The sequence below is a fragment of the Brachyhypopomus gauderio genome, chromosome 1 (genome assembly GCF_052324685.1).
Source record: "Brachyhypopomus gauderio isolate BG-103 chromosome 1, BGAUD_0.2, whole genome shotgun sequence".
Taxonomy (NCBI): Eukaryota; Metazoa; Chordata; class Actinopteri; order Gymnotiformes; family Hypopomidae; genus Brachyhypopomus; species Brachyhypopomus gauderio.
The window spans coordinates 49,828,844-49,854,041 of NC_135211.1; the positions used below are offsets into that span (position 1 = coordinate 49,828,844).

The following is a 25,198-nucleotide window of genomic DNA, read 5'->3' on the forward strand; positions in this document are numbered from 1 at the left end:
TGCAGAGATTTAAAACCAGACTGGAATTGTTCAAGAATTTTGTGCTCATCTAAGAACACGGTTAGCTGCTGATGAACAACCTTTTCTAAAATCTTAGAAATGAACGGAAGTTTAGAAATAGGCCTGAAATTAGAGAGGACAGAGGTGTCCAGTCCAGACTTCTTGATAAGTGGTTGTACCACAGCATGTTTAAAACTATCAGGTACAACACCATTTGCCAAGCTGCTGTTTATAATATTAAGGACATCAGGGGCTAAAATTGGAAAAAGTTCTTTAAACAAACGAGGTGGAAGTGGGTCATTAGGTGAGCCAGAGGGCTTCATGTGACCAATAATTTGTTCCAATAACTTTAAACTGACAGGCTCAAAGTTATCAAGAACAGCAGAGAATGTGGCAGCTACAGGTAGGTCAGACAAAGGTGGACCAATAAGGGCCCTAATGCTCTCGATCATACCAACAAAGACATGCAGGAACCTCTCACACAATTCAACAGAAGCTTCCGGACAGGTTGCATATGGGGCATTAAGAACCTTATTCAGTGTTTCAAACAATACACGAGGTTTGTTTTTATTTGCCAGAATAATATCAGAGAAATACTTAGATTTTGCAGCTTTCACTGTCTTCTGATAAAGACGCCATTTGCCTTTTAATATCTGAAGGGAAACTACAAGTTTGTCATTTTTCCACTTTCGCTCAGCTTTTCTACACTCCCGTCTAGCAGCACGAGTGCCATCATTCAGCCATGGTTCAGTACTTGGTTTGGAGTGTCTTATTTTAACAGGAGCCACGGTATCCAATATAGACTGACACTTAAAATTAAAGCTAGTCATCAGAGCCTCTACATCAGTAGCACCACAAGGAGTATCTGATGTAAAGGTAGAGAAGACAGCGGAGAAATTTGCAACAGTGGACGAATTTATAACGCGACATTGTTGCACAGTAACACACTGTTTATCCATATGACAAGGCAATAAAACGTCAAAAATAACAGGCATGTGGTCTGAAAACGTAGCAGTACAAATCTCTAGATTGGAAACAGAAAACCCATATGTTAAAACCAAGTCAAGTGTGTGCCCCCGTTCCTGAGTGGGACCAGTTACACACTGCACAAGGTTAAAAGAGTCAATGAGGGTTAAGAAGTCTTTAGACATAGGCTTATCCGGGCAGCAAACATGGATATTAAAATCACCAAGAATTAAAAGGTAATCATACTTCGGCAGTATCTCCGTCAAAAAGTCGCTCAGTTGTCCAATAAAGTCTTTGTTATATTTCGGCGGTCTGTAGATAACAGCGCATAGCATTTGACAAGTGGTGCCAAGCTCAAACATGTTCAGTTCAAAGCTGGAATAAAGCGGCACTGGAGTAAGCTGTTTACAATTAAACTTATTTTTGTAAATCGTTGCTATGCCACCCCCGCGACCAGTTGTACGGGGAGAGTTAAAAAACACACACTCTGGTGGTACCAGTTCACACATGACACTGGACTCACCTACGGACATCCAGGTTTCTGTAATGCAAAGAAAGTCCAGCTCATGCGTCGTGAAGAAATCCTTTAGAATAAACGTCTTGTTAGCTAGCGATCTAGCATTTACCAGGGCTACTCTGCCACTGGTGATCACCGGGGCTTTATCCGTCACTATAGCGCGGCCAAGGGGCTGCAGATTGTGCAGGTTAACTCTTCGCCTAACAAGTCGACAGTATGGGGAACGAGTCTGTAGCACTTCAGCCGAACCAGCCACCGAAATAAGGCTGGAATTCATGGGATCCCAGGTGCGCCACGAGACGGAGCGGCGCTCCAACGGTGAGATCGCCTCAGTCCAGTCCGTTATTTAGTTAAGAAATTGCTCTTTTGGACAGGATATTAACTATTTGGCTATTTATATGAGATAAATGTGTTGCTGTGTTTAGAGTTTTGAAAATGTATCTCAAGTATTGGGAAACGCATGCTAGCAGTCGTAAAAAACTGTAAATGGGGTGGTTCAGAGTGAAGAAAACTACATTCCCCATACTTCCATGTGCACAATAACTTTTTTAAATTTTCAAAAGCTCCAACAGAGGGCGCCAGAAGACCTCGTTGTCACGTTACTTAACACTGGAGGAATGCTCAGTCTAAAGTTGCAGTTTGAACCAACCAAAAACAAATGAAACTGATTTAACTGATATGTCATTACACACCTCACAGGAATATTAAATGATTAAAGAGCAACTATTCGAATGAATCGTGTACAAAAAGACCAAACCAAATGCCAACGACTCCGATTTAAATCCACACGATTCTCATTTAAACATGAATGGACCTGAAAACGGTATACAGCAACAGTGGAGGTTTACGATCATTTATATCGTATAGATATTTTTGCAGTTTGTTATGGAATAAACACCAAATATTTGAGTTGTAGTAAAGCTACTGTGTCACAAGGTCAGTAGAAACAGATGCAAGTGCTTGTTTGACCGGAAGGAGATTAGGCTAGCGTTTGCCTATTAGCCCTGTAATTTAGTCTATATTGTTGGCAGTGAAGAAGTCGGTCAAATTTTGAACGCTACTTCTACAAGTCTAAAGTTTCTAAGATAGAACCTCCAAACGTTCCATAAGCCTTCGTCTATACCCGCAAAAGTTTTGAGTTTTTTAGTCTTGCTTTCCCCATTTACTTTCCTGGTACCGTTTTCCGAACCGCCCTTCATTTTAGCAAACTTACTATGCCTGATCTGAGGAAGGACAGAAATTACTCATCCACTTTTCACACCTCTGTCTCTTTTATCCCTTCTTCATCATCTTCCCTCCTTTTACTGATGACCCTATCTACACCTTGTTCTTTCATTCATCCCCCCATTCTCCAAAAGTAACCCACAGATTATTATTTAACTCCATAAATTTTCAAGACACAGCCATCAAACTTGGTTAAAAGACCAAACTACAGGTATTTGTGTGTAAACTGCACATTTAAAAAACAAACCTGGTACTGTGTCTGGATTAGAGGCAAACATAAGAAACATAGCCTAAATATGCAGACCCTGGCCATGATGAAGACCAGGCTATGTAATGTCAGTAGGAGGTTTAACATTAATAAAGAAATAGAAAAACAAAACTTCAGGTTAACGTAGATTATGCATTTTGATGGCATAGATGAAGTTCTTTTGATTAATTATTAATTCAGCAATACAGATTCATATGAAAGTTTAACATCTACCTTACAGTAATCTACAAATACACTGATAATAGGTAGAATTTATCAATGTGTACCACCACAGGAAAAAAGAGCACAGACATAACAATAATTTTATTATTATAAGACCTCTCGCCACCTGGTCAACAACCTGAGGTTATTAAGCAAGTGGTGGTTTATTAGAGGAGGGGTAAGAGATGGACACTCAGCCCTGGAGGTAGAGAGGGTCTCACAACCTTGCTTGCTAGGGATTCAAAACTATATTTAAGTCTCTTTGTTCGAAAATGAAAGCCTTGTCATATTCACCTGTGCTTGGTGTCAGAGGCTGTGTAGTGGATTCCTTGATTCTCGGTTTGGTTTCTTGTTGTGAACCGCACAGCCTTCCCCAGAAACAGGAGTTCAGCACAAATGAGCAAAGCAACTGTTGCTTATATCCTGTTGCGCAAACCCCACCCCCAAATTCCACTGATGGCAGTTGGGATATTGATTTTTTTCCCCTTTCTGAACCCTGTCTATTGTTTTTCCTCTAGACATTTTGTACATCTCAGAGGTAGAACATGAACTACGACTGCTTTGAAATGTGATCATTCCAGCCAAGCAGTATGTGGGCTCAATGGCTTTTGATGTATAAAATACTCTTGTAGGATTTCACAACAAAAGTGTGAAATTATCCTTCTTCCTCTTAGCAGACTGGGTAAATGGATATCACAAACGTATCTGCACTGAACAGGGGTCACGATTGTGATCCTGTGTTTTGCTGATAACTGTGGACATCAATTGTGTTTAGTAATTTAATATCAAACTTAATATCATTAACTATGTATTAAATATTTGCAAACCTCCTGATTACAGTTTTTGACGACTGCTAACGTGCGTTTGTCCAATCTGTAGTCACATTTTCAAAACTCCAAACACAGTGAACACAACATCAGTTTTCAGTGGCTATACTATTAGTTCAATTCATGTTGTTATGGCACAAAATGCAGTCATTTTACATGTTTTTATAATGCTTAAATTTTCTATACACACAAGGTTAACCAATAACAAAATTCTGGATCGTTTTTGTCTTATTTACAATTGCTTGTACACAGCATGCCAAAAATGAAAACCTAAGGTTCAAAACCTTAAATATCGTATAAAATGCCAAGTTCTGCAAAAACAAAGGCAGCTGAAAAGTTATTACTGTTGTACACATTTTTTGCACATATAGATAAATGAAGTATAGTATAAAATATATATATATATTTATAAAAAGTATAAAATGAAGTACAGTAATGATACCGGGTCAGAGAGGAGCAAATATAACAATTTGTCCTGCAATCTCAAGTGCTGGTTTGGTCCTTTACAAATGCCAGATTGGTCTATAACAGTGACCTCCTTCTTTCATTTTTGAATGAACTCTACCAACAACTGGTTCCAGAAGCAGAAAGGGAACAGGTGGGAGGAAACACGAGGACATTTGTGATGGGACAATGTAACATTTTGTCATTCTCATGTCATCACAAACTGGTTTATAGACCATCCAAGAGGGATGTCCCTTTTCCTCCCGCCCTACTCGCCTTTCTTCAACCCCACTAAGGAACTTTTTTCAGTCTGGAGGTGGAAGGTGTATGATCATCGGCCCCATGACCAAATGTCCCTGCTGCATGCAATGGATCCCGGCTGCAGAGACATTTCAGATGAAGACTGCCAGGGGTGAATAAGGCATACCAAGCTTTTCTTTCCCAGGTCCATGGCAAGGGCCAACATCAGATGTGATGTGGATGAAAACATGTGGCCAACTGCTGAAGGCCATTTAGATTAGACCTAACAAGACTGTTCAGTTTTGTATTCTGTTTTTCCTCCTTGTGTGGCTTTTTTTGTATATGTGTATTTTTACACATATGGGACCATGGCTAATTATGTTTACCATTACGATTATTATTTTTTGGGTTAGGCCACAATTTACAGTAATGTCCCTAATACAGTAAAATATACCCTTTACTGCAAAACTGTTACTGACTCCTTTTTTGTCTAATCTACATTCCATAGTACCTAACAGTAAATATCACTCATTGTGTAGACAGTATGTTGCCAAAAATGCACACATTTGAAAAAAAAGTCCAAATGAAGTGGATTACAGTAAAAATGACCTGACTAAGAAATCAAGATGTTACTGTAAAATGTCTGTTGTTTGCTGGGAGAGGGTAAAATATTACATGTAATACTGTTTCTGTATTGCCATCAAATGTTAGTTTTTTTTACAGTGGTTGTGCAGTGATTGACTATGTTCATCTCGAAAAGAGAATATGTGCTAGTGTTTGAAAGAATGATTGGATACTGAACCAGGTTTGCTGTGTTTTAACAAAGTTGTTTGCATTGTGAAATGCAGAGTTGTTATTTAGTTAAGAAAATGCGATTTTGAACGCGATATTAACTATTTGGCTATTTGTGTGAGGTCAATGTGTTGCTATGTTTAGAGTTTTGACAATGTATCACAAGTATTGGGAAATGCACGTTAGCAGTCGTCAAAAACTGTAAGACTGAGGCTCATATTGGCTCTGGGTGTTCAAGAAAGGCACCAATCAACAAGGTTAATGAATGAGTCTCTTTATTATAAGGCTGAAATGCAGCTCCAGACCATTATTCCTACACACTGGTACGAGACAGTCCTTTTGCGTCAGTCTTCTGAGAGCATACAGATCCAATATCTGTGTGAGACAGAGGTAATAAACCCCGGGGGGGCAAAAAAGCAGTCTGTGTTTAAGTACATCCTTTAAGTACCATCCTTCTGCTCACGTGAGAAAAAGGTCTTTCTCCATGGCACATATTGAGACACACACAGACACACTAAGACGTGGATGGTCCCGATACTGAGTGATTAGCCTGACAGCACTTTTGCACATAACTTTTCCTCAAAGTCATGCCGTCAAAAAAAAAAAAAAAAGAAGCTAAAAGCCTTTTGCATTTTCTTATGGACACCATGGCAGCATTTCACAGTCTTTGAAGCCCCAGAGACCAAGCAGCTACAAAACAATATCTACACACAATATGGCAGACAACACCAAGACGTGGGTAATGAGAAGCACACGTGTCTTATGGTTCCGCTTCATTGTCCGGCCAATTCCCCCAACAGGAGAGATGAACAGTCTTTTACTTCCGACATGCTTGCAACGTTTCCTTGTGGTTATGCATGCTTACAAACACATACCCACGCACCCGCACACGCACACGCCGAGGTCCTCAGAGGTAAACGGACCAGTAGATGACGTTGAAGAAGAGGAAGGAGAAAGGGAAGAGGGCGCGGGCGTAGAGGTCGACGCGCTTGGCCGCGGCCGGGATGACGGGCTTGGGCGGCGCCGGCTTCTTGTCGTTCTTGCTGGGCGCCTTGCCGAGCGCGCCGGCCACCTCGATGGGCTTGCCGTAGCAGTCGAAGTTGGAGAGCTCGAAGTCGCGGGGCAGAGAGCCCACGATGCTGAAGTCGTTGGAGCGCAGGTCCGATTTGGAGGTGCACACCTTCTTACAGCGGTTTTCAACCACCTGGAGTACAAGGACATTGGTGAGACACACACACAGGTGAACACAAGCATGCAGACACAGACACAAGCACACGTGCAAAGTCTGTGGAGCATCCTTTATGTCTACACAAACACATAATAAACATGCAGACCCTAACATATTAACTGAAAGGCTTTATCCAAAACTAGTTATCTGCACAGTTGATCTCCACACATCACTAAATCACAAGGGGCACAACTACATGAGCAAAGACAAAGATTGACCTCTCCAAACACAGGACAAGCTATTTCAGTCATCATAACCTCATGCAGCTCTTTGGTATTACTGTTACCAGAAGCTTTTCTCACACACACACACACACACACACACACACACACACACACACACACACACACACACACACACACACACACACACACACACACACACACACACACACACACACACACACACACACACACACACACACACACACACACACACACACACACACACACACAGAGATGTGTCCCCTATGTACTATTTCTTCCTCTCTCCAGGCCACTTACCCATTGGGTCACATTAGACTCAATCCCCCATAAACCTTTGCTGTCATCTGGATGCACCTTGGTCTGGACTGAGTACTGAGCATGCTCCAAGCAGCTGACTCAACAGCCATTTCAACTCCTACTCCCACACCCAGCTATTCAATAACATCAACACGTACTGCAGACTCATTCTCGATTCAATTACAGATGTAAATGAATTATTGCAACATACGCAAAGCCACCACCGCCACCGATACACACACTAACCCGCTGCGTCACTCGGCTGCGAAAAAGGTCCGTGGTACCTTCATATTCTGAACACGTACAGCTATGTCCAGTTTCAGTACTGAATCACCTGTCCCTGCTAAGGACACGAGGTCAGGTGACAACTCAGAGAAGCTCGGGACAGCTACCTGCAGAGGTCTTGGTGCTCAGGTGTGCAGGGTGTGACTCCGCCCTCACCTGCAGGGCGCTGACGTGGACAGGCGTGCCGCCGGTGCCGTTTGCCGCGTTGCCTTTGGCGGCTTCTTTGCCCTCTTTCTCCTTCTCCTTCTCCTTCTGAGCCATCTTCACCTTCTCTGCCTCAATGCGCTTGGGACTGTTGAGCATAACCTGCCACATGAATCCAGGAGGAACTTTAACTTCTCCTGAATGGAAAACGCGTTCAGTGCAAAGCTAATAACACATCACAGTGATCCATGGTGCCATTTAGCTAAACGAATCAAATACATTTTTAATGTAGATAATTGATTTGGCCACCCAATGAAAATGATTCAACCTGTATTTCAGAAATGCACTCACTCAAAATAATATACTATACAGGCTCAAACTATCACTCAAAACCCAGCTAAATGTAGGAACCCACACTGTCCACGGTCAGTAAAAGTAAATGGTATGGTAGGCGATAGACGCTGTCCAAGGTTCTGAGAAGGTATGGCACCACACGCTGTGATGCGCTGTCCATGGTGCTGAAATAGGACTCGCGACAATGATGCTATAGAGCGCTGAGTCAACGGGAAGCAAAGAGGAGGACAACTTATCAAATACTCGCGCTGCGTTTAGACCAGGTTGCACTGTATTTAGACACTACGCTGAGTTGTGATGTGGCCCTTGTAGTTCCTATTGCTATTGTTCCTAAAACTATTGTTTTTTTTTTCACAGAAAAAAACTACTTGCTTTATGTAAAATAAACTACATGGTATACAGGTCAAAGAATGTGCTGGGCATGAAATTACCAAAACACATGTTCAAGCACATGAAGACTGTAACATATTGTGAGCTACATGTAAGAGTATGAGTCATACTATACATTGTGACACGCTGTCCGTGGTGCTGAAATAGAACTCAGGTCTAGGGGCTGCAGAAAGCTTAGTCAAAGTGATAAAAGGTACTGTGCAAACATCCACCTTTAGATCTGTTGTTTTAGCAATGGTAATGACCATATGTAATTATTTCTGACTGTCTTTACTAGAATACAAATAGGAATTTTGTATACAATATTTAAAAAAACCTTCTATCTGCCACAGTGGGAAGTGTTTGGTGTGATCTCCTCTTACACCAGGAAAAGACTCAGTCTAAAGAAGAACTGTGGGAGGGCTGAAAGATGCCTGTTATAAAAGATTGGAAAACTCTCCCCAAAAGAGTCCAGGATGTAGAACCATGGCATGACTTTTGCCTAACATTTTTTTCTGAACATTGCGTTTTGTTTAATTTTTTTTACATATTCTGTTTATTCTGTGCTTTCTGTTTATATCTTAAACAAAGTGACAGATAAGTAGTTATATATGGTTATTATATTAAATAATAAATGTAATGGTGGCCTAAGACATTTGCATAATACTGGGAGGTGATATCAGTCAAGGAGATGACACAAAGTATGACACAAACACACAACTACACATGAAAAATACATTAAAACATACAGACACACACGTACACACATACAAACAACATATCACACAAACACACATATTCATAAACACAATCACTCAAACACGTAGACATGGCGTACACTTCCACCAAACAGAAACAGAAACTGTGATTCAAACAGTTACATTTATACATCAAACGTTTTATACTAGATACACTTTTATCTCTCTCTCTCTCACACACACACACACACACACACACACACACACACACACACACACACACACACACACACACACACACACACACGTACACATATACCTGAACCACAGCGTACTCCACCAGAGATGCAAAGCCAAAGAACAGACATGTCATCATCCAGATATCAATGGCCTTCACATACGAGACCTTTGGCAAATCAGAGGCCAAAGTAGTACATTCAGAGGTGAGTGACAAAACAGACAGAATACCTGCAAGGAGGGAAGAGAGAGAGAGAGAGAGAGAGAGAGAGAGAGAGAGTTTACCTGCATATGTTCACCACAAGAGCAAAAGTAGTCACTTCAAAAACTACAAACCCCATAAACTGACCTCACAGCACTTTATGTCCTTGCAATGGACAGATGGGCAGATGAAAGGGGGGTGGAGCCTATGAGAGGTCAGACATGCAAAGATGTGGAAAGAAGGAAGGGTGGGGCTTGAATGATGGAGAAGGCACTGAATGATTGATGTTCCTCCCAATTAAAAAAGGCCTCTTTCATTACTTTTTTCAACTATATTGCATTTCAGTGCAAATTAATCACCTAATTATTATTTAAGAGTACTTTGTATTCCTGATTTAGATGCTGTGGCACCCAGCAAATCAGTTTAAACTGGTCTTACAGTGGCACAACATCTAATTCAGGAATACACTGTGCAAGGTTTGCAGCGATTGGATTCTACATTGATTGGCAGGCAGACTGACCTAACGGAACGCGCGCTGCGCTGGCATCGGGGTTGATCCAGAATGAGAGCCAGGACAGGACCACGAGGAGGAGAGTGGGGGCGTAGACCCCCATCATGTAGAAGCCTACCTGCCTTCGCAAGGTGAAGATCACCTCCACACAGGTGTAATGCCCTGCCATGAGAACGCACGAGAAACAGAGAGGGAACAATTTAGATCGCCTGATACAAAAGCAACAGATGTTTGTATGATGCTGGATATAAATATGTCTTGGTTTAGGGGGGGGGGGGGGGGGGGGGGCTTCTTTGAGAAATGACCTTCTTTAAAACCACTAAGAAAATCCAACTACGCCTAGAGGGCACAGCAGCAGAGAGATGGACGCCTGGCACAGTGGCACCACGGAGTTTTGGATGGAACCCAGAATTCGGTTGTTCAGCGTCTCATACACACACAGTCTAATGCTGCTCTGTGTGGACCCTGTGTCACTCGGTGTGCTTGAGGCCAGTCACAGGAAGACCTTTGAGGTTTGGCCCAGTGCCCAGGGTTCTGATGTTCAGAACTCACTCACGCATATACAAATCTGCACTTCATAAAACAGAGCGGGGGGGTTGCAGACCACTTGGTAAATTCTGCTCATGCAGGGACAAAATTGACAGTCATGGGGACAGATTTACAGACATAGGAACATACTTAACATACATGGGGACAGATTTACAGACATAGGAACATACTTAACATACATGGGGACAGATTTACAGACATAGGAACATACTTAACATACATGGGGACAGATTTACAGACAGGATCAGACTTAAGAGGCATGGGGACAGACTTACCGACAGAGATAAACTCACAGACAGGGAAAAACTAACAGATCCAGGAAGGACTTACAAACACAGGAAAACGGCCTTACAGAACACATGTATAGACACTAGGACAGACTTACAGGCACAGGGACAGACGTACAGGCGGGCGTCTTTAATGGTGCAGTCCCCTCCAAATTGGGTCTAACCCTGTTGGATCTCACAAGGAGAGTTTCCATGTCTAGCTTTTTTAGAGGCAAATAATCTTATGGCTATAACTTGTAACTCACTCACTGAGATTTAGCAGAATCAAGGTCGTCCACAAGAGGACACTCATGAAACCCTGAGGTTGGCGGATGTAATGTCCTAGTTCATGGTTTCATTACGTCCGTGCATATGTACCAAAGCACTATTAGCACTCCTGCATAATAAGTTTGAGTAGCACTTCGCATCAATAACAGTGTGCCCTTTTGTGTGTTATTGATTCATTCATTATAATGAGCTGACACTGATTAATTCATAACGATGCCTCAGTAATAATGCTGTAATTAAGTGTTCTAAAATAAGGGCTCACGCAGGCCTTTCTACATTACTTATTAGTCATTTGAATGCAACATCCTTCTTTTCACCAACATTCTTCACACGGCCCCTAAGATCATAAAGTTCTCTTCATTATTTTATGCACTGCGGTTATCACATCAGTCCTGTGTCCTGCGTCCTCTGCAGCATTAGACAGAATCTCGTCAGTCCTGTGTCCTGTGTCCCCCGCAGCGTTAGACAGAATCTCGTCAGTCCTGTGTCCTGCGTCCTCTGCAGCGTTAGACAGAATCTCGTCAGTCCTGTATCCTGTGTCCCCCGCAGCGTTAGACAGAATCTCGTCAGTCCTGCGTCCCCCGCAGCGTTAGACAGAATCTCGTCAGTCCTGTGTCCTGCGTCCTCTGCAGCGTTAGACAGAATCTTGTCAGTCCTGTGTCCTGCGTCCTCTGCAGCGTTAGACAGAATCTCGTCAGTCCTGTGTCCTGTGTCCCCCGCAGCGTTAGACAGAATCTCGTCAGTCCTGTGTCCTGCGTCCTCCGCAGCGTTAGACAGAATCACATCAGTCCTGTGTCCTGCGTCCTCCGCAGCGTTAGACAGAATCTCGTCAGTGCTGTGTCCTGTGTCCTCCACAGCGTTAGACAGAATCTCATCAGTGCTGTGTCCTGTGTCCTCCACAGCGTTAGACAGAATCTCGTCAGTCCTGTCCTGCGTCCTCCGCAGCGTTAGACAGAATCTCGTCAGTCCTCTGTCCTGCGTCTTGTGTCCTGCGTCCTCCACAGCGTTAGACAGAATCTCGTCAGTCCTCTGTCCTGCGTCTTGTGTCCTGCGTCCTCCACAGCGTTAGACAGAATCTCTGTGCATGTGCGGCTGCCTGTTCTGCTCCCGCGCGGTGAAACATAAATCCAGGAGCTGCTGCAGTTGTCCAGCAGGTTGATTCCTGACCAGGAGCCTCGATCTGTTCTCACAGGGAAACAGCTACTGCACCTGCAGCCTCAGGGCCGGACCATTTGGGCGAAGATTTTTCATTTTTATTATGAAGTGCACAAGTTAAAAGTTCATTAAATTAAATGAAGATGTGTGCGTGTTGCATGGCTTTGTGATTTTTTCAGCATTGTTATTTTTTATGAGTACAGCTGATAATGTAAGAATTCTAGTGCAACTGGATAGGCAAGCCATGATGTAAATGTGTTTCCATTTAATTATTTGTTCGTATATTTATGATTTATTTTTGACAAGAATTTTTCCACTTAACTATAAATATACTTTGTACTTCACACTCCGTTCCACTGATGACACTAATCACATATTGACAGGTCGGATTTACGGAACAGCGCACTCAGACAACATGGACTCAGAGAGAGAGAGAGAGAGAGAGAGAGAGAGAGAGAGAGAGAGAGAGAGAGAGAGAGAGAGAGAGAGAGAGAGAGAGAGAGAGAGAGCAGGAGAGAGAGAGAGAGAGCAGGAGAGAGAGAGAGAGAGAGAGAGAGAGAGAGAGAGAGACAGGAGAGAGAGAGAGAGAGAGCAGGAGAGAGAGAGAGAGAGAGAGAGAGAGAGAGCAGGAGAGAGAGCAGGAGAGAGAGAGAGAGAGCAGGAGAGAGAGAGAGAGAGAGACAGCGAGCAGGAGAGAGAGAGGAGAGACAATGAGAGAAAGAATGCAGTAAGTTAGATTTATGCTCCTTAGTGATATTACATAAGAAGGCAAATGGAACACTGTATGAGACTAAAGACATATGAGAGAACCTGAGCTCCTACACCCAGCAGGCCCTGACTACTAAACAGCAGTACATTAAACAAGGAGTGTGTGTGTGTGTGTGGGTGTGTGTGTGTGTGTGTGTGTGTGTGTGTGTGTGTGTGTGTGTGTGTGTGTGTGTGTGTGTGTGCGTGTGTGTGTGTGCGTGAGTGTGTGTGTGCATGCGTGTGTGTGAGTGTGTGTGTGTGTGTGTGTGTGTGTGCGTGAGTGTGTGTGTGCATGCGTGTGTGTGAGTGTGTGTGTGCATGCGTGTGTGTGAGTGTGTGTGTGCATGCGTGTGTGTATGTGTGTGAGTGTGTGTGTATGTGTGTGTGTTTGCGTGTGTGTGTGGGTGCGTGTGTGTGTGTGCATGCATGTGTGTGTGTGTGTTCGTTCATCACCAGTGTGGGCAGTAGAAAGGCTTCTAGGTTATATGCGGCACACACAAACGCAAAGCCCCAGTTAAAGAACTGCAGTATCAGTCACACACATACGCGCATGCGTGTACACACACACACACACACACACACACACACACACACACACACACACACACACACACACACACACACACACACACACACACACACACACTGTGTACAGTAGGCCCTTCTGACAGGTAATTGGTACAAGCTGCACAGTCACCGCAGGGACATCAAGCCGTATCGAAAAGCGTTCGCGGTTTCCACGGACACTTTGGCTAAAGTGGGATATGAATAGGAGGGCGTGGTGATTTATGAGCATCTCCCCAGCCAATCGTATTACTCCTATCAGAACATTTAAACGGCCATGCACGAAAATAACACATCTGGGTATGACAATATTTCTCACAGCGTTGAAAACCTCTCAGACCTGAACACTGCAGTACCCACATAGATACACAAACTATACTCACACACACACACACACACACACACACACACACACACACACACACACACATACTGAAGATTAAATATGCCTTTTGTGCTATTCATTAACACATACATCGCAAACGCAAAACACACACACACAATATATATATATATATATATATATATATATATATATATATATATATATATATATATCTGATGTTATTCAGGCTGCATGATTGCATGATCTTACACATTAACACACACTGACAGTGACCTGCACACAGAGACTAACAATTAAGCACTAGAAATGTTTAAAAGACCAGCACCATCCACCTTAACGTCCAAGCTCTGTGAAGGCATCGATTCTGCTTGGCCGCCAACCACAGATGCCAGCAGAGGTCAGCATTTTCACAGCAGTGCATGTGGTGCTGTGCACGTGGGGTATTGTGCACGTGTGGTATTGTGCACGTGGGGCCGTGCACGTGCAGCACTGATGGTTTTTGGACAGCCACATAGCAAGTGAAAAAGGAGGATTGTGTGTGCATTTGTTCTGGTGCAAAACTGTGCGTGTACGTGTGTGTGTGTGTGTGTGTATGTGTGTGTGAGTGGTTCACTGTAATAGGATAGACAAATTTGGTATTTGTGTATATTGCACTGTATATTAGTTTTTGACGACTGCTAACATGCGTTTGTCCAATCTGTAGTCACATTTTAAAAACTCTAAACACAGTGAACACAACATCTTCAGTGGTTATACTATTAGTTAGTTCAATTCATGCTGTTTTTGCACAAAATGCAGTCATTTTAAATGTTTTTATAATGCTTAAATTTTCTATACACACAATGTTATCCAATAACAAAATTCTGGATCGTTTTTGTCTTATTTACAATTGCTTGCACACAGCATGTCAAAAATGAAAACCTAAGGTTTAAAACCCTAAATACTGTATAAAATGCAAAGTTCTGCAAAAACAAAGGCAGCTGAAAAGCTATTACTGTAATACATATTTTTGCACATCTAGATCAATGAAATAAAATGAAGTACACTAATGTACCGGGTCAGAGAGGAGCAAATATAACAATTTGTCCTGCAATCTCAAGTGCTGGTTTGGTCCTTCACAAATGCCAGATTGGTCCTTATAACAGTGACCTCGTTTTTGAATGAACTCTACCAACAACTGGTTCCAGAAGCAGAAAGGGAACAGGTGGGAGGAAACACGAGGACATTTGTGATGGGACAATGTAGCATTTTGTCATTCTCATGTCATCACAAACTGGTTTATAGACCACCCAAGAGTGATGTCCCTTTTCCTCCCGCCCTACTCGCCTTTCTTCAACACCACTAAGGAACTCTTTTCAGTCTGGAGGTGGAAGGTGTATGATCATCGGCCCCATGACCAAATGTCCCTCCTGGATGCAATGGATCCCAGCAGCAGAGACATTTCAGCTGAAGACTGCCAGGGGTGAATAAGGCATACCAAGCTTTTCTATCCCAGGTCCATGGCAAGGTGCATCAAATGTGATGTGGATGAAAACATGTAGCCAACTGCTGAAGACCAGTTACATTACACATAATAAGACTGTTCAGTTTTGTATTGTGTTTTTCCCCCTTGTGTGGCTTTTTTTTGTATATGTGTATTTTTACACATATGGGACCATGGGGGTTAGGCCACAATTTACAGTAATGTCCCTAATACAGTAAAATATAACCTTTACTGCAAAACTGTTACTGACTCCTTTTTTGTCTAATCTACATTCCATATAGTACCTAACAGTAAATATCACTCATTGTGTAGACAGTATGTTGCCAAAAATGCACACATTTGAAAAAAAAAGTCCAAATGAAGCGGATTACAGTAAAAACCACAGATGTTACTGTAAAATGTCTGTTGTAATATGCATAAAATAATGTGATTGGTTAATGTCTGTGTGACCCCTCCTCTTTCCCAGGATGCTAAGTATCTGTTCCAGCTGTACATGGCACTCAAACAATACAGGGAGAGTGCAAGGACCGCCATCATCATCGCCCGAGAAGAGCAGTCAGCAGGTGTGTGTGTGTGTGTGTGTGTGTGTGCATACCTGTGCCAGGGTAGAATTTGGTGCAGTTGCCATATTCAATATCTTCCTGCTTGACATCGAACTGTGGCAAGGCAATCTCATCCATCTGAACTGGGTCCCCTGACTGCCACATGAACACCAGATCCTTCGTGGTATAGCCATCTGCATACACACACACACACACACACACACACACACACACACACACACACACACACACACACACACACACACACACACACCAATGACTATTTGCTTTCCTGTGTGTGTGTGTGTGTGTGTGTGTGTGTGTGTGTGTGTGTGTGTGTGTGTGTGTGTGTGTGTGTGTGTGTGTGTGTGTGCGCATGTGTGCGCACATGTGTTTTGTGTGTGTTTGTGTGTGTCTCTGTGTGTGCATTTGTATGTGTTTATATGTGCGCGTGTGTGTGTATTTTGTTTTCTTACAGCTTTCCAGTTGCATCTTGCACAGTTGTGTGTCCATGGGAAAAAGTTGGAGATCCAGAGGACAAGACAGGGTGACAGACAACCTAAAACACACACACAAACACACGCACGCATACACACGCACACACACGCACACACACACACACACACACACACACACACACACACACACACACACACACACACACATAGGTTCAAATAAAATATGGTAGTATCTTCTGTTTCCAGAAGCATGCATACACATATATACATATATATCAATAAGGTTTAGACCAGATAGCCTATTTGAGCGGTGTCTGCACGTTTTGAGCAGACAGAGTACACACACACACACTCACACACATACTGACAAACGTGCACAGACACACACACACACACACACACACACACACACATACTGACAAACGTGCACAGCCACAGACACACACACACACACACTGCAAGGTTCATTAGGTCTGGTTTCATGTGGAGCTGCAGCAGCAGATGAAGAGAAAGATGGAGAAAGAGGGAAGGACAGAGAGATAGAGAGAGTGAGAGAGAGAAAGAGAAGAGATAAGAGAAAAGCATAGTTAGCTAAATGCATAGAGAGAGTGAAAGACAGAAACAGAGGATGGAAAAGAAAATATGGATGAAAAATTAGAGAGGGAGCCAATAATAAGAGAGAGAGAGAGAGAGAGAGAGAGAGAGAGAGAGAGAGAGAGAGAGAGAGAGAGAAAGTGAGTACCACAGGGAGAGGAAGGGAAGAAAGAATGTATTGTGAGGATTGTGAGTAAGAAACACACATATACAATCACACACATACTCACACACACATGCACACACACACACACACACACACACACACACACACACACATATATACAATCGCACACACACACACACACACACACACACACACACACACACACACACACACACACACACACACACACACACACACACACACACACTCCTGTCAAGAACACCCTTCACATGGAGCCTGAATTGGAGCTGGACTCACATCCCCAAAACCACTGAAGTGTCATCATCTGAACAGAGTGAAGAGAGAAGAGCAGAAAAAGAGAAATAGAGACAGAGAGAAAGAGAGAAATAGTGACAGAAACAGACAAGAAAGAAAAAGAAACGGAAATAGAGACGAAAAAGAGAAACCGAGAGAGAGAAACAGAGACACACACACACACAGAGAAGGAGTACCAGAGTGCTCATACTGACACTCCCTCTAACGCTTGACAAGTATGAATGTCGAGGGCTACGACACTAGCGAGCCCCCTGGCTTCATTGTGTGCTAATCCTCAATAATGCTGGGGCTGCCGCTAATGTGCTCGTCACGAAGAAGGTTCGCCCGCACTATAATAACCAGCACATAACGATAAATCCCGGTCCAGCCCGGGGCGGAACGCATCCACGCGCAGAAGAACGGAGCTGGGAAGGTCCAGCCGGCCACGAGGCCACCGAGCTGCCTTTAAATGCTACATAAATCCAGTTTTAAAAGCCTTGAGAAGAAGAGTGCATGTGAATGTTGATGTAGAACGGGGTAAGATGAGGCAGTGGCAAAGTTGTACCTGTGTCTGGACAAGCATAATTGTTGTCATATTGTCTCGTCTGGCCCCGCCCCCTGCCTGTCAGTCATGTCCTTGTTTTCGTGTTCCATATGCTAATCAGTCTCGCCCCTTCATTTGTAACCTCGCCCCTCACTTTTGATTTCATGTCTGTCTGGTTTATTGCTCTTGTTAGTCAGAGCTTAAATGCACTGTGTTTTCAATCAGTCTTCACTGATCTTGGTCTGTATTCTCAGACAAAGATTTCCATCTTTCTATGGAAGGAAGAACCATGCTGATTAAATGGGAGGTGTCCGTTTTTTTTTTTGTTTTGTTTTTTTTTTTTTGGGGGGGGTGAATATCAAGTATAATCACAACTAAAATCAAACATAATTTCTCTCAATCAAACATGGAAGAATGACAATTTGTAACTTTAATTTTAAAAGCGTCAATTTAAAACTGTCTCTTACAGTAATTCAGCTGCACAAAGACATCATCAGCTTTCAGAACTGTGACAACAAATCTTTCATTTAGATTTACATCATGATCACCAAAACTCTCAGTCAATGGGGGATTTAATTACTATTGAAATTCTACTTTCAAATCTGCTTAATACAATAGTCTTCTCCTACAGCTCAGCTTATGCTATCGGCTGGATCAACTTTCCCCTAGATGAGTATTTTGTTGTTTATTTGAGTTAGGTACACCACTAAGGTTTCCGTCGATGGCACACAGTCCTGCAGTTGTGTTATACACAGTAGGTTCTGTCTCATACTCACCTGGCTATAGGTCAACTTAAGAATAAAAACCAAGATGACTTGCCCTCCCGCCCCTTTCCTTCACCATTTTAACCGACCTCTGATCTCCTCACCTCATGCTGATGAGCACGTCACCATTGCGGAAGATGAACAGCAGGATGTTCTCCTGCGTGACATCGTGGAAGTTGGCGTTCTTCTCGTTGGCGAAGAACAGGTCAGGCTTCCAGAGGCACTGGAACATCTTGGGGTCGACGGTGAGCGCGTCCGACTTGAAGTCCGTCGGCAGGCGCAGGCGTGGATCGTTCCACCGCTGCCGTAGGAAGATGTTCACGCGGTAGTCCTGGCCGAGAGACATGTACAGAGACAGAGAGAAAGAGAGAGAGATAGAGAGAGAGAGAGAGAGAGAAGAGGTACAAGTCAGCTCTTTAAGGTAGTAGAACAGATCTTGAAAACACGTGTTCGTGGTCGAATGGCTGAGATCACCATGACGTAATGTGTGAACGCCTGCGATCACCATGACGTAATGTGTGAACGTCTGCGATCACCATGACGTAATGTGTGAACGTCTGCGATCACCATGACGTAATGTGTGAACGTCTGCGATCACCATGACGTAATGTGTGAACGCCTGCGATCACCATGACGTAATGTGTGAACGCCTGCGATCACCATGACGTAATGTGTGAACGTCTGCGATCACCATGACGTAATGTGTGAACGCCTGCGATCACCATGATGTAATGTGTGAACGCCTGCGATCACCATGACGTAATGTGTGAACGTCTGCGATCACCATGACGTAATGTGTGCTGTGTTAATTAACGGTGTAGAAGGAAGGTCATTGCTCTGAAGTGCAGTTACCATTGTGGTCTCCTGGATGGACCCGAAGCTGTTGATAAAAATGTTCACCTTGTCCTCCACTGGAATGCCTGCACACACATACACACACACACACACACACACACACACACACACACACAGGCAATGCATATGAACATCTGTCTGTCTTCCAGGGGAATTACTACTGTATAGAAAACCATAAACAAACAACACAGCTAGAACAGTCCAGCTGCAACATATACTGACATGGAAAGTCTGTAGACATGACAGGGAGGGCCATTGATCACAAGGGCTCGCTCCAATCCTGCAAAGACACGCAATTATCTGCCACACTGCCCCCAAGTTACTGTCCAATCACTGTGCGCAATGAGAGTTCCACACCGTCCCGAAACCAAATCACCATTCAAATGAGCCCGTTCATAGCCCCGCATGCAGATCAGCTCCTCATCCGCCATCTACATGCTGGTGTAGATGTTCTAGAGATCTACACACCATTGCCAGTGCATAAGTTAGTTATATTGCCACTCCCTCTTTTACTGCCACACCCACTTCGACCCATCCATGCTCCGCCTCTTGTGAATATTAAAGAGATGTTCTTGCTCCTGGATCTCGCCCAGAACTTCCCTACAAGCCTCCTGTTTCTGTAAGGTTGCTCTCATGGCTTTCATATTTTACAGTGGAGAACCGCTTCCTTCTTTAATCCAACTGTCCTGGTGAACTTCTCCAATTGTCCTGGTGAATCCTCCAAGTTCATGATGCAACCGCAGATCATTCTATGCACACGGTTACAGCTGACTTACAAGTTTCGGCTAACTGTGTGAAAGCGTGGTGTTGTTTTAAAGGGCGTGGTGGTGGTGGTGGTGGTGGTGGTGGGCAGCAGGTACCTTGGAAGTTGGGGCGGATGCGGGAGTCGTATGTCACCAGCAGGCGATTGAGGATGTTACTGGTGGAGTTGGCGGGGACGCGGTCCAGGTCTTCGGCCGACAGCTGCCTGCAACGGAGGAGCAGATGCACGCTCGCGAGTACGTGTACACACACACACACACACACACACACACACACACACACACACACGTGATCAGAGAAGCACACGGCACATATCCACCTCTTCACTCCGGCCCCACGCTTAAAGGCTCACTCTGGACCAGAGCAATCAAACGCAGAGCAGTCAAACACGAAACAGCGGCATCGCTCTGCCTACGGTAAATCGTTAGGTTTGTTCGCCGCATATCAATGGCTCCTCCCCCGCCTCCCACTCTGATGAGTCTCTCGGTCTGACTCGGCAGGAATACACCAACCCCTTAAGATCGCAAGTGACACCATCGAGATAGACTCTTAAAGCTATGGATATGTACTAACAGGACATCTGCTAGCAATGTGTGCTCTTCCTGTGTTAGTAGGTCTTTAACAACCACAAACCAATGATTCTAGGGGCTTCCGTGTTGTGAAGCCACACACTTTTGAATAGTGACTACTACTTTGAATACTGACATCCTGAAAACAAACCTCTAGTTCACTGGTGACTACTACAGGGCCCAAAAAAGCACCATATGAACGAATCACAAGTCATTAGACACTACACAGATTTCCAACACAAACACACACACACACACACACACACACACACTCATCGACATTACTGCAGATATGCCACAGAGACAGGCGCAGATCCATCACGACCCGGGACAGGTCTATCATTCTAGAGCAACGGTGATACATGGATCCAATAACTGCCTTTAAAATCTGTGTAAATATGTATAGATTTTATTTTAGGCAGGTTCATTTTCTTTGGCTGGCTGGAGACTTTAGTGTTACTTTAGTGGATGTGTTCCTGGTTCCTGTCCCACAGCCTTAACACACAAACCCTGATCAGAAGTCTCGATACAAACATGGCAAAAAGAAACAAATAAGACCCCCATAATTGGTCACCCAGGGATTAACAGCACGGGGTTCACTGCAGCAGCTGGTCTGGGAACATTTGGAATTGTGCATTGCTGAGAAGAAAGGAAAGTGCAGCTGACCGTGGATCAGCATTAAGATTATTCAGAACACGGAAACCCTCTTTAATGGAGCTGTAATTCTCTGTTGCCAACACCCTTGCCATAGGCCCCCACCTGATATATTACAGAATAGTCCTCTAGGTGTGTGTGTGTGTGTGTGTGGGAACATTTTTTTGCCCCCACACCTACATTTTTGATTAGCAGACTTAATTCAATTTTTAAAGGGCAGACCATTTCTATTTGGAAATGTATCAAGGTAGCAATGCGCCCCTACATTTAAACATGTTTCAATGTAAAATGCTCACGTGTGTGGGGAGTTGGGTGAGAGAGAGAGAGAGAGAGAGAGAGAGAGGAGTATAGCAGAGAGAGAAGTCGACAGACACTCACGAGGGACAGACGACTTGTTTGCCTTTCTTGCCTTTCTTGGGTTTGCCGCCTTCTTTCGCTGTGCCCTCGACAGAGAACTGGACCAGCAGCAGCAACAAAAGCAGCGCCCTCACGACCATGACTGCACACCTGCACCACACACGCGCACGCACACATCACCGCCCCACGCCGTCACTCGTGTGTTCCTGCAGTTACACATTTTTCGCGAGTTCTCATCTATCATCTCCTGTGACGATCGCACACAACGAGACCGTGTACGGCAGTTACACCGCGCTAACATCCAAGAGTTGGTCAGTCGCGGTCAATCGAGTTGTGACATGGTAACCGGCTTATTAAATGTCCCACACTGTGCACAAACCGTACAAAAGGGCTTCGTACACCGCTGCTAATCACAGCTTATGTACAATACGGAGGACAAAACCTGCTGGTTATCTGAAGCGGTGTTGCCAAATATTATGCGCTATAACATTTAAGTACGCTATAAAAGCATTTAATCATTCGTACATATGTAGATAAAGTGCAGATGAATAACTAGTGTCAATATTTCACCCGCTGGTACGGTACGGAGGTGTCTAAAAAACTCGGGACGGGATCCAACACTCGCGAGCTGCAGCTCCGCAGTGGCGGAGCAAGAGAGCGTTGATTAAGGGCGAATGCGCTCACACACGCCGGCGAAAACACTCATGCCTTCAACGAGATCGATTGAGAAGTGACTTGAAGAAGTTTCAAGGTCAGGGACAAATGCGTGACAAAAATCCCTATGGACTTGCCCTTCAGGGTAAAAACAGTAAACGAGGCTTAATATTGGGTGAACAGAGAGGGACTTACCTCATGAGATCCCAGGCTCAAATAACGTCGCTTCCTACTCATAGAGGGGATCGCTTAACACGCGTCGCCGTCATATTGCATCTCTCTTTTTATGTCTCTGTGCTTGTGTATGAGAGAAGGTTCACGCGGCTGCTGCCCGGTGGAAGATGGACCCTGCGTGCACGCACCTGTCCCGCTGCATGCGCAGTGGGGGCAGCTCTCGCGCGATGGAACGTCCCGGCACGAGCGCCTTCCCGGACAGGCGAGAGTTTCACAGGGTGAGTTACGACAGCAATTTAAAAAATTAAACCGAGGAGAAAACTAAACGCACACAAATGAAAGAGAACGTAATTTCAGCCTATTTAAAACGTATAAAAAGGGGGGGCGTTGTGAAATTAACGGATTAAAATATATAAATGTGCAGAAAAGTCTGGACGGGTCGTTCTTTGCCGTCCTGATACGATAATAATCGTCACCTGCGTCACATTCAACAAAAGGTCCTCTTCTCAGAGTCAAACTGGAAGACAGAAGTAAGTAAGTGTGTGACACTTAAAACACTGTGTGGATGTAAGAGCAGGTGTTTGGTGGGCTGGGTCACGTAAGACCATAAGAGTGATAGGTGACGATAAAGTAACTGTGCGAAGGGGACTGATGTAGAATACGAATTCACACACACACACACACACACACACACACACACACACACACACACACACACACACACACACACACACACACACACACACACACACACACACTTACTGAGGGAGATTAGAGAACAGTGTATTCCAGATGAAACTGGTTATCTGGGTATGAGGATGTACAAGTGTGTGTGACATTACAGATCAAGAGGAAAACTTGGCAATAAAATACAGTGGTGTGTATGTGTGTGAGAGTATATTTCAGGAGAGGACAGTCAACAACATGGCACAATGCCAGCCCACTGCGGAGCTCGCATTCACACACACACACACACACACACACACACATGCACACGCACCCACACCCACACACACACACACACACACACACAGAGTCAATAGTCTTTACTAATTTTGACTTACAACGCTGTGAGTACCAAACTCTCTCTCAGGGCTTACTCTAGATTGAACTGGCTACATGCCATGTCTCATCATTAGAATGAGAGTTTCATCATCATTATAAAACACATAGAAAAACAAATATACAACTTGACATTCTGTGTTTGTGAAAGTTGTGTACTTATCTCAAACATACCAGTGGGCGCACACCCACACCTACTTTGCCAAAGAGCACAATACTCATTCTGTTATGTCAAACCTTATAACTCTGATCACACATCATTGCTACTTCAAGGTTTGTCAGAAAAAGAACAGACATTTGTTTACACAGCTACAGATTTATGTGTGTTTATGGGTATGTGTACCAAGCACAGTTTAATGCATAACATACATACAGGCTAAGAGCACTGATTATAATTCTGACTGAATACGAGGTTTTGAATAAATGCGAATGGTTTGCCTGCAAAAGGCTTTTAAACTTCACAAAGGAATTCTTCATTCCACACAGCAGCACATTCCTCCGTTCCTCCGTTCCTCTGTTCCTCTGCTCTCTCCCCAGGGACAGGCTCTGGATTCTTTGTCTTCTCATTTTGACAGATCTTTCTGATCAATATAAACTCAGTAAGGTGATATACTCCACCTGACATCTACAGAAGCATGCAGTGGCTTCAAGAGAAAGGTTAATCAAATCCAGCAAAGGCTTTAGCAAAGATAATTCTTCCACCAGAACTCTGGCTGTGCTATTAACCGTAGCATAATTGAAACATTCTAGCCAATTAGAAGTCAACAACAAAAAGAGTTGAAAAGTTTAAAAGAAGTTCAAACCGCAGTCCTAAGGTTAGATATTACATGATTTAAACACGTATAATTATGTTATTGAAATGAAATGAAATGAAATGAAATGAAATGAAAAAATGAAATGTGCCATATTTTGTCAATTGTGATTTTTACACCCCAATCGAAATTTGTCCTCCGCTTTTAACCCATCTGTGCAGTCAGAACACACACACACACTAGTGATTACTAGGGGGCTGTGGATCACACGTGCCCAGAGCGGTGGGCAGCCCTAGCCCGGCGCCCGGGGAGCAGTTGGGGTTAGGTGCCTTGCTCAAGGGCACCTCAGTCATGGCCTGTCTGGGAATTGAACCCATGACCCTCCGGTCACAAGACCAGTTCCCTAACCGCCAGGCCATGACTGCCCCATTATTATATGTAATAAGTCATTGAGAGTTCTAAAAGCATATATGAAACAGATTAATGTTTTTCTTTATCCAGGCATTTTGAGTTTGTATTTGAAGAAGCACTATGTAAGAACATATGAATATTAATAAAATAGGAATATAATGCACATGTAACGCACACGTTCAGAATGTGTTTAAGCTGTGTTCAGGCTGTGTTTAAG

At 43.8% G+C, this 25,198-nt stretch overlaps 1 protein-coding gene across 4 annotated transcripts; it reads right to left on the bottom strand.

Moving 5' to 3' along the window:
- Window positions 1-5,744: 5,744 nt before the first annotated feature.
- Window positions 5,745-23,276, bottom strand: glrba (glycine receptor, beta a). Of its 4 annotated transcripts, none has more exons than XM_077018211.1 (11): window positions 22,778-23,273; window positions 21,950-22,078; window positions 20,447-20,553; window positions 19,584-19,651; window positions 18,836-19,062; window positions 16,427-16,509; window positions 16,004-16,144; window positions 10,020-10,172; window positions 9,380-9,528; window positions 7,652-7,801; window positions 5,745-6,683 (listed from the first exon to the last, which is right to left on the bottom strand). In XM_077018211.1, the coding sequence occupies exons 1-11, from the start codon at window positions 22,780-22,782 to the stop codon at window positions 6,387-6,389; spliced, it is 1,509 nt and encodes a 502-aa protein (XP_076874326.1). In that variant the 5' UTR covers window positions 22,783-23,273; the 3' UTR covers window positions 5,745-6,386. The 4 variants fall into 4 exon arrangements, 3 of the variants coding, with proteins under 3 accessions (XP_076874326.1, XP_076874332.1, XP_076874339.1); XR_013133425.1 differs by having other exon boundaries at window positions 6,545-6,683; window positions 9,380-9,394; window positions 22,778-23,276; XM_077018217.1 differs by having other exon boundaries at window positions 6,545-6,683; window positions 7,603-7,801; window positions 22,778-23,274.
- Window positions 23,277-25,198: the final 1,922 nt, after the last annotated feature.

Bases quoted from the DNA above. Each gene is read 5' to 3' on its own strand.
- glrba (XM_077018211.1), bottom strand. The intron at 19,652-20,446 runs GTACCTGCTGCC...ATGTGTGTGCAG, and splicing joins CATCCGCCCCAACTTCCAAG to GCATTCCAGTGGAGGACAAG. The intron at 19,063-19,583 runs GTAACTGCACTT...TCTCTCGGCCAG, and splicing joins CCATCCAGGAGACCACAATG to GACTACCGCGTGAACATCTT.